Source organism: Agelaius phoeniceus, chromosome 10, assembly GCF_051311805.1.
Source record: "Agelaius phoeniceus isolate bAgePho1 chromosome 10, bAgePho1.hap1, whole genome shotgun sequence".
NCBI lineage: Eukaryota > Metazoa > Chordata > Aves > Passeriformes > Icteridae > Agelaius > Agelaius phoeniceus.
In genome coordinates, this window is record NC_135274.1 from 5,969,073 (window position 1) to 5,978,933 (window position 9,861).

A 9,861-nucleotide genomic window follows, 5' to 3' on the forward strand; every position below is an offset into this window, starting at 1 on the left:
GCGGGGTCCCGGTAAGGGTCGGTGGGGTCCCGGTAAGGGCAAGGGCCGGTGGGTCCCGGTCAGGGCAAGGGCCCGGCGGGGTCCCGGTCAGGGTAAGGGCCCGGCGAGGTCCCCGGTAACGGCAAGTGCCGGCGGGTCCCGGTAACGGCAAGTGCCGGCGGGATCCCGGTACGGGTAAGGGCTGGTGAGATCCCGGTACGGGTAAGGGCCGGCGGGGTCCCCAGTAAGGGCAAGGGCCAGCGGGTCGCGGTAACGGCCGGAGGGTCGCCGGTAAGAGTCGGTGGGTCCCGGTAAGGTCCAGCGGGTCCCCGGTAAGGGTAAGGTCCGGCAGCCCCGGAGGTCTCTTCCCCGTGACAGCTGCTCCGCCCGCCGCCCCCGGCCCTCGCCGGCCCGCGGGGCCGCCCCCGGCCCGCCCCCGGCCGGCCCTACATAGCGGCGGGGCCGCCCCCGGTGCCGGCCCGCTCCGCCATGGCCCCGGCGCTGCCGCTCTGCGCGCTGGCCCTGGCCCTGCTGCCCGCCGCCGTGGCCGCGCAGGAGGCGGCCGGAGGTAAGCGGTGACCGCGGCCCCGCCGTGGGGCTGGCGGCGGCCGGTGATCCTCGCACAGCGCCCCAAAATCCCGGGCGGGCAGTGGCTCTGGAGCCCGTGTCTGTGGGGTGTAGGGACGGGAAGCAGGCCGGCAGCAGCTGGTCAGGGGCTGCGGGCAGTGAGGGATGGCCGTGTCCCTCGGTGGCAGTTCCGCAGGGCGGGACCCAGTGCAGCCCCGTGTGTCCCCTTGAAGTCGGGAAAGTTGGGTGGGTGCTGCAAGTGGAGCTTTGCTCGCCGCTTTTCCGGCTTCCACTGCAATGGGACTTCCATGCCCGGGGGAGCTGTGGCTGCCCCATCCCTGCGAGTGTCCAAGGCCGGGTTGGACGGGGCTGGGAGCAGCCTGGGATAGTGGAAGGTGTCCCTGCCTATGGTGGGCTTGAAGCCCTTCCTACCCAAACCATTCTATGCTTCCATGATTTAGTGATGATAACAGCTGAGGTGAGAGAGCTGCTTACTTTCCCTGACCAGGGGGCAGCCAAGCTCCTGCTGATGGCCCTTTGGAGGGTGTGGGACAGTGGCTGGGCAGCCTCGGACCAGGAAGAAGATGGGTGTTGTTGGATGTGGATGGGTGTCCAGCTGCTCCTCCTTAGTGGCTGGGGATGGAGCAGAGCCCCCAGAGGTGCTGCACCAGGTGGAGAAGAAGCTGTAGCAAAGGGTGGGGATGACTGCCTTCAGTGTGTCCTAAGAAGTATGCCCCCTCTTCCAAGCCAGGAGCTGTTCTCCACTCACTTCACTCCTCCTGTAGCCAAAAGCATTACCCAGGGGGGTTCTAGCACAGCAAGAGCTGCTGTTGTGTCTCTGTCCCTGAGGAGTGCAGGGCTTCCTGTGCCATGTGAGCTGTCTGCTCACCTGAGATGGGACATTGGGACAAATCCTGAAGGGCTGTGGTGTCCTCGAAGCAGTCCATTCCCAAACAGCTGTCATTCACTGCCTTTGACCTAATGACTTGGAGGATGATGCCTCAAGCTAGGGAGAGGGGATGTCCTGGGCGAAAGCAAAACCTATTTAAAACCACAAGTTCTACTTTTGCCCACCACTGGCCTCCTGTGGTGTGGGAGGGTGTTTTGTGACTCCTAGTAAAGAACAGCACTGGAGCAGCAGAGGCACCGCTGTGTTTTTCCAGCCTCAGTTGAAGAAATAGGGAAGATGCAGCTTCAGAGTGTTTAAAACCTGCAATCTCAGCCTCTCTGGTGTGTAAACACCCTTATCTGAGCTATGTTAATCAATTGCCCAGTTGTTTGGAAGGCTATACAGAGCATGTGACTGCTGACAGTGGGTCATAGCTGAGGGTTCCTGCCAGCTGGAGGGAGAAAATCCAGCTTTGCTGATTGTGAGAGTGGAAAACAAGCACCTCTGGGATTGATTTTTTCCTGATTACGACACTGCAAAGCAATGATCCTTCAGCCAGCAGTGAGTGGTCAGGCAAATTGAGTTTTCCTTTTAAACCACTGTCAAACAGACTTCTGCTTAGACTCTTAAGCAGGAGTCAGTTTTAAATGTCTCATTCTTGAGGCTTGGCAAAGCACCCTCCCTCCAGATCTGGGGAGGCACACCAATGAATTGCAGGTGAATATCCTGTCGAAAGACGTTTTCCAGGAGCACTGCTGGGAGATGTAGCTAAGCTCAGAATGGGGCCAGCTTGTCCTGTGTTCAGACTTTATCCATTCCCTTGCCCAGCTGGGTGCCTTCATCCGTGGTGGCTCTGGTCCTGAGAGCCACCTGTGTCTGTAGAACCTGGGTCTGGAAAGAGGAGGGGGTGGAAACAGGTTCTGAACATGAGCACAGATTTTGGCTGCAGTGCTGCTCCCTTTGCCTGGACTGTGTCCTGCTGAAGGAAGATTTGGATGAACTGGCTGGGGTAGGGTGCAGCAGGAGGCTTCCTGCAGGATCTGTAGCTCTGTGTGTCCCCATGTGCTCCTCTACTTCTCCTGGTAGCAGCTTGTGTCTTGTTTGGGGCAACTTCTGGGGCTTGTTTGCTTGAGCTGCTTGCCCTCATCCTCACAGGGTCCCTCCAGACCTACTGTGTCCCTTGGTTGTGTCCCTTGGCTGCCCTACTGTCACAGCTGATGCTCAGGCTTTTAGGGAAATAAAACCCAAGAGAGGAACTCACAGTTTAGGGCTTTGTCAGCAGAGCAAGGCAGAACTTGCCTTGCATTTGGGCTTCCCACCGTGACACAGAGCACATGCTGAAGCTGATGGTTCTTGCAGCAGCAGCATGCACTGCTGCTGGCCCAGTGGTGGGCAGGAGCAGGCTTGGAGGAACCCAGAGTTTTAAACCACTGAAGTTCTTCAAAGTCCTGAGGTGTCTTTTCTTTCCTCCCTGCAGATTGTCGCCAGTACACGAACAGGAGCTGTGAAGAATGCCTGAAAAATGTCACTGTGAGTAGCAGCAGTGAGACTCCCAACCTCTCACCACACCTGAAAAAGTTTCCTTCCTGGAAGCAGGGCTGGTCCCTTGTCCCAGACATGCTGCAAATTCCACCCAGCTATGAGGGTGAGAGGGCAGTCCCTGTCTGGTGCTCTGGAAAGAGGTTGCTAGAAACTGGGTGGGTTTTGTTGTGTGCTTTTTGATTAGAGTAATGGAATGGCTGAGCTGCTTCCTGATGGATGGGCTTGGAGAAGGGGCTGAGTGAGCTGGGCTGGCTGGTCAGGTTCCCCTCCAGCAGCTGGGCTGTGGCACTGGGTGGGTGCAGGATGTGTACTGGTGTCCTGCCAGTCCCTGCTGCCTTATCACAGATATCAGCAAACTTGAACTTGAGTCAGATCTTGGAGCTGATGTAACCAGAACCAGTTTGACCAAACCCTACTGAATGCTGGGCTTGGGGGTTGGAGCCACCAGGAGAGGAGCATGCAAAGCTCTGCAGATGGTCTGTAGTGGCTGGGTGTGACCGTGTTCACAGGGGTCTGAGGATGAGGGAAGAGACAAGGATCTGACTCCATGTTTCAGAAAGCTTGATTTAATATTTTATGATATATATTATATTAAAACTATACTAAAAAAATAGAAAAAATTATTTCATCAGAAGGCTGGCTAAGAATAGAAAAAGAATGATAACAAAGGCTTGTGTCTCAGACTCTCTGTCTGAGCCAGCTGACTGTGATTGGCCATTAATTAGAAACAACCAACATGGGCCAATTAAAGATCCACCTGTTGCATTCCACAGCAGCAGATAACCATTGGTTACATTTTGTTCCTGAGGCCTCTCAGCTTCTCAGGAGAAAAAATCCTAAGGAAAGGATTTTTCATAAAAGATGTCTGTGACAGCTGGGCACATGCACACCTGTCCTGCTCATCAGCTTTGTGTGTGTGGAGTGTCTCAAAGGCTTTCTTCTTATCCCAAAAATAGATGTAAAGGATTTGTGTTATTAATGGTGGGATTCTTAAGGCTGTCCTGGGCAGGGCCAGCAGTTGGCTCAATGATCTTTGAGTCCCTTCCAGCTCAGGATAGTCTACAATTCTAAGCCAGGAGAAGGACTCTCAGCATCTTTAACTCTGCACTCCCCTCTCCTGGTGTGATCTGTGCTGACACAGCTCTTACTCCTGAGCACCCTGTGTCTGCTGGGTGGTACCAGCAGAGGTGGCCCTGTGCTGTGGCTGCCAGGGCAAAGCGTGGCTCACTGGCAGTGCAGCAGTGACTCTGTGCTGCCTGGTCCCTGTCTCCTAGTGCCTGTGGTGTGCCAGCAGCAGGAGGTGCATGGAGTACCCTGTCAGAAGGATCCTGCCCCCGGCCGACCTGTGTGAGCTCCGCTCTGCCCGCTGGGGAGTCTGCTGGGGTAAGTGCCAGCCTGGGCTGCTGACTGTGGGAGTGCCTGCTGCTGTGGGAGGTTCCCCTGCCTCCCATCTCTCTGCCAGTGCAGCAGTGACAGGCTGAAGGCAGTCAAGGTTCTGCAAACTTGCTGAAGCGTGGGCGGGGAAGCAGAGTATGAGCAGTTCCTGCCTTCTGGCAAGTAGGACCCGTGAGGATTTAGCTGCTCCAAAATACATCCCTTCTGCTGTGGTGTGATGGAGGCTCCAGACGTGGCTGGCGCCTGGGAACAGGAGTGGAAGGTTCTGTGTGGGCCTGTGCAGCCCTTCCTGGTGTCTGAGTCCCAGAAGATCTCTCCCCTGCAGCTGGCATGTCACTCTGTGCACTGCTTCTGGCTCTTCACGTGGCTGCTGTCCCAGGTGGGCTCCTGGAACCAGAGGTGTGGTGACTTCTCTGGGAGCCTGTGTGTGCTTCTAGTGCTGAGTGCACTGTGCTTCTGCTCAGCTCTTACCCACCTGAGAAAAAACCTCCTCTAAAACTACCCCTGCACGTGCAGGTCTCCTCTGGGAGCTTTTTCTGAAGGACAGCTGCCTCTCCTCCCTGCTGCTCTGTTTTCTGAAGGATTTCTGCAGAGATTGGTGGCTTGTTTAGACCAAGCTTAGTGCATGTTCATGCTCGGACAGGAACCAGCTTTTGGGGGCTGGAGCAGGAAGGAAGCAAGCTGGGAGTGGTTGCTCTTATCCACCCCCTTGATGAGGAGCCTGGAGCTGAATTGCCATGGCCTGTCATCTTTTATGCTCGAGGCTGGGCTCTGCTGTCTGCCCACAGGAGTTCAAACTGCTCTTATGCTTGTGGAGGAAGAATCTCCTCTTTGTGAGCCCTGTGGTATGCTTTTCTGAAACTTCTGTAAGTCCTTGAAATACTAGTTTTGATGTGAGTAGCTTCACAAAAGGTTTCATTATAAAAGATCACATTCCTTGGCTTGCAAAACTTGCTGTGAGGAGATTAGTCCTGTGGGAGATTAGCTCTTATGTGATTCTGCATTTTTGGTGTGTGTGACTTAGCATCTGTCATCAGCTGGAGGAGTGCCTGGTGCTCTGCACAGACCTCTCTGTGTGGGAAGGGGGGAGCTGAACCCCAGGCTCACCCTGAAACCCCAAAAGGCTTTCAGAAGCACTGATGCTGCTGCAGGCTTTGAAAACAATTTCAGTGGTGAAGTCAGCTAAAGCTGAGTACCTGAAAGAGGATCTATTGAGAACAGATAAAAGGAAAAAGTCTCTTACAATGAGGGTGATGAGGCACTGGCACAGGCTGCCCAGAGAGATGGTGAATGCCCCATCCCTGGGAACATTCAAGGGCAGGATAGGACTGTGAGCAGCCTGGTCTAGTGAAAGATGTCCCTGCCCATGGCAGGGACTTGGACTAAATGACCTTCAAACGTGCTCTGAGCAGGTTCAGATGCACTGAGATTTCTGTAGCCTGGCTGTTGTGTGCAAAGTGGCTCCTAAACAAATATTTCCACAGGCACAAGTCTCTGAACAGCCTGAACCACGCTTGGAAGAAACTCCTCTTTGTTGTGGCCTGAAATCCTTGGCATCTAGATGTGTCATTTTTGGCTGGTGTCTCTACTGCCATTACTGCAGGAGCTGAGCAGGATGAGCAGGGACCAGGGCTCGTGGCTGCTGCCTCACCATGTTCCAGCAGGTTTTGATGTCTGTGTGGGCAAGCAGAGCCCCCCAGCCCTGGGGAGACATGGCAGTCAGGAGCAGGAAGGAGGACTTGGCCTTCAGCTGCCTGAGCAGCACTGCTGCCCCCAAGCTGATAAATCCCAACAGCTTTTGTTTCAGATTCTCCCTTCCCCAAGGACTTCAGACACCTCTAAGTGCTCATCTCATCAGAGATGACTTCTGAGGCTGGCTCCCATGGACAGTAATTCCTCCCTGTCAGAGATCCTTCCTTGGCCCTGAACCCTTCAGTTGTTGGGTTTTTTTCCTTGATGGTTACTTTTTACCTGGATTAGTGATTAAGATAGCTTTGCTCCCATTTCTGCCAGAGGAGTTTGACCTGAGTGCATTTTTCCTTGTCTTTCTTCACAGCCAGTAACTGAGCACTCCTGTTAGCAGGGACATGTGCTCAGCTGGTGTTTATTTGTGGGTACCAACACTTGCTATATCTTCATTGGTATATCTACATTGTTATCTGCAGCTAACAATGTCCATTTGCTTTCCCAGGTGGTTGCACATCTACAGCCCAGTCACTGAAGCTGCCGGTGACAATAGCTCTATGTTCAAGAGAAAATGGCTGTAGGATAAGAGGAAATGGCCTCAAGTTGTACCAGGGGAGGTTTAGGTTCTAGTAAGAAAAAGATTCTTCACTCAGAGGGTGGTCAGACAGTGGAACAGGCTGCCCAGGGCAGTGGTAGAGTCACCATCCCTGGAATCATTTGAAAAACACAGAGCTGTTGCCCTTGAGGACATGGTTTACTGGAAGACCTGGCAGTGCTGGGGGAACAGTTGGACTTGATGCTCTTTGAGTGCTTTACCAACATTAATGATCCTGTGATCCTATATTGTAACCCCAGGCAGCTGTGTCTGTGTGTGCTAAACATGTTTTTGTCAAATCCTTCAGTGAACTTTGAAGCCCTGATCATTGCAATGTCCGTGGTGGGAGGAACACTTGTGATCATGTTGGGGGTCTGCTGTTGCTGCTGCTGTTGCAAGAAAAAGAGCAAAAAGCAAGTATTGGGGGGGTCCCCTGATTGTGGGGCAGCTCAGATGCAGCCATGTGCTGCTGCAGAACTGAGTGCTGAGAGCACTGAGAGTTTTTTTTTGTCTACCAGGCCAGACAAGGATGACGAGAGAGCAGCCAGGGAGCGGGAGAAGAGGCGGGTGCGGCAGGAGGAGAGGTGAGTTTGTACCACAGGCCCTGGGGATGCAGGATGATTTGGCTCCTGTCTGTGCCATCAAATGTCATGCCAGGAGGCACATGGGGCTCAGCACATGCAGTCAGTGGCTGCTTCAGCCCCAGCTCACACTTAAGCCTCATTAGGAATGTCATGCTGGGGTGACTCGTGGATGTAGCATCACAAGTATTGTGTGTGCAGCTCCCCAAGGGCTGCTCTGCTGGTCCCCAGAGCCTCCCTGAGGTGGGAGGCTGAGCAAACCTGCCAGCCTGGAGCTCCCTCGGTTGGGAATAAGCAAGGAGCTCTGGCTCTTTTTGTTCCCTTTTGTATCAGCAATTACTGACTCATGGCTTCTCTGTTTGCCTCTCGCAGGAGAGCGGAGATGAAATCACGGCATGATGAAATCCGAAGAAAATACGGTACAGTGCTGACATGAGTGATGCAAACTAAGCTTTAGGTGAAGCAGCCTCTGTAACTGTGCTCCTTGCCATGGTCACAGCTGTAGATGAGACCTGGCCAGCAGGGAAAACATGGTCCCTGCTTCTCTTGGCTCAGAGTAAGTGTAGAGATGCTGGGCTCATGGTGTGTGAGCCCACACAGGGCTATTTTCCCTGGGCAGGGAAGAGGAAGTGTATAATGTTCCCCAGAATGTGTCCTCCAAGCTTACCCTGTGGGAGAAGCTGATGGAGCTTGACTGGAGGGGAGAAGCAGAAGCTGGCAGACACAGCACCATCATGATGCTGTTACCCTTCAGGCACAGCCCTCCAGTAGCCCTGTGGTGAACCAGCAGCCTGGGGTGTGGGGCCAGGTAGGAATCAGAATGGCCACAGCTGCAGGAGCACAGAGCAGGCACCAATCCCACCCCAATCCCTCTGGTCCTCTGTGCCAGCAGTGGTGTCTCAGTCCCCTGGGGATGGGAGTGCACAGTGAGTCCCACAGACCTGGGCCAGGTTTGGACCTAGCTGAGGGGAACATCAGCTTGGAAGGAAGCAGGGAACAGCCAGTTGCTCTGTGCAGGGGACAGCCTGCCCACTGGGGCTGCCAGGGGCTCTGCCAGTGGCTGGCTGTGGGGCATTTGGGGTCATGCATGCTGCATTTGGTGGTCTCTGGCTTTGGGGGGGTTGTAGGGAATACTAGAGACCTTTTCTCTGCCTGCAACTGCTGCCTGCTGCAGGTCCAGGTTAGGCAGGAGATCCCAGGGCCTCTGGATGGGCAGGCTCCTTTGGGGAAGAAATAGCAGGCAAAGCTGTTCCTGAAGGAGCTCTTGGATGGGAAGCATCTTCCCGTGGAAGAGCTGTGCTCTGGGCCTGTCTTGCCATGTCAGGGCTGTCTTGCTGCAGCAAGAGTTTGCAATCTTGTCCTTTGTGGCTGCTCCTCAAAAGTGCTGAGCTGGGAAAGCAGCAAACAACACGGCACATGGCTTGTTGCTAGCCCAAAAGCCAGCCCCATACCCTGCCTTGCTGCTTCCTAGTCTCAATGCTGGAGCAGGGAAGCAAGTCTAAGAACAGTTTTAATTTAATTTGGGTCTGGGCTTTCTGCTTGTAAGTCCAGTCTGACAGAAGGGGTGTGCAGAGGGAACACTGGAAGATTAGGCAGGCTGCTTTACCTGGACTGCCTGGGAGAGGAGTTTGCCATCAGGTCAAGCTTCTCTATGGATGTCTCCTCTTGTGCAGAAAGGAAGAGTGAAACAGTGCTGACTGTGGGCACTGCTCAAGTAAGAGCAGGTGTTTTGGGAGAACTGCAGCTGGGAGGCTTGAGGAGGGTTAAATGACAAAGAGTTGTTTCCCAGGACTGGTTTTCTTGTTGGCTGTGACCACTGTGGGAGCTGCTGTGTGAACAAATCTCTCCTCTCTTGTAGGTCTGTTCAAGGAAGAGAACCCTTATGCAAAATTTGAGAATTAGCATCTCCAGACACACCCACCCACCCTGGTGAACAGTGCCTTCTGCAGAGCCAAAAGTCTCCAGGCTTCCCCCACCACCATGGTGCCACTTCAACTGCCACAGAAGATGACCCAAATCCTTGGTGACACCATTGTCCCCACTCCAGGTGCTTGGTCTGGCCAGAGCTTTGCTCTTGCCCTGCTGGTGCAAGAAATTATGGTGGCAATACTGGAGGATGGAGCATTTCTTCTCACTCACCCCAGGGTGTTTGTGGTGTTCAAAGCAATGCACAGAACACTCCTTGTCCCAGCCAAGGGCAAAAGCAATGCCACACCTCTCCCTCACTCCTGCCTCACCAAGAACACTTCATGCACACAGAGCTAGGCTCTTCTGCTCTGCCCTCCCTTTCTTTTTTTCTTCTAGTATATGCAAAAGCCAGCACGAGTTTCCTGACATCAGGGTCAGCAGGAGGCTTTGGCTGTCACTCCAGGTGCCTGCACTTATCCCAGCACATTAGCAGTCCTCTGCAAGAGCACAAGTTTCTGGTGATCTGGTGCTTCCAGGAGGAAGGTCTTATGTGCACCTTCTCACTTGCAACTAATCTGGGGAAATGCCTCAACTTTCCTACCTCTCTGTGCCTTTCTAGAAAGGTGGTCTTGGGCTCAATGGCCACATCTGTTAGCAATACTGTAAGTTTCAAGTGCATTTACAATATGCTGACTGTATATTAAACTGATTCAATTACT

At 53.8% G+C, this 9,861-nt stretch overlaps 1 protein-coding gene across 1 annotated transcript; it reads left to right on the forward strand.

Moving 5' to 3' along the window:
* The first annotated feature begins 435 nt into the window (after positions 1–435).
* PTTG1IP (PTTG1 interacting protein) lies at positions 436–9,861 on the forward strand. Its single transcript, XM_054639382.2, has 7 exons — positions 436–547; positions 2,913–2,965; positions 4,252–4,360; positions 6,961–7,066; positions 7,172–7,237; positions 7,607–7,653; positions 9,093–9,861. The coding sequence occupies exons 1-7, from the start codon at positions 469–471 to the stop codon at positions 9,134–9,136; spliced, it is 504 nt and encodes a 167-aa protein (XP_054495357.1). The 5' UTR covers positions 436–468; the 3' UTR covers positions 9,137–9,861.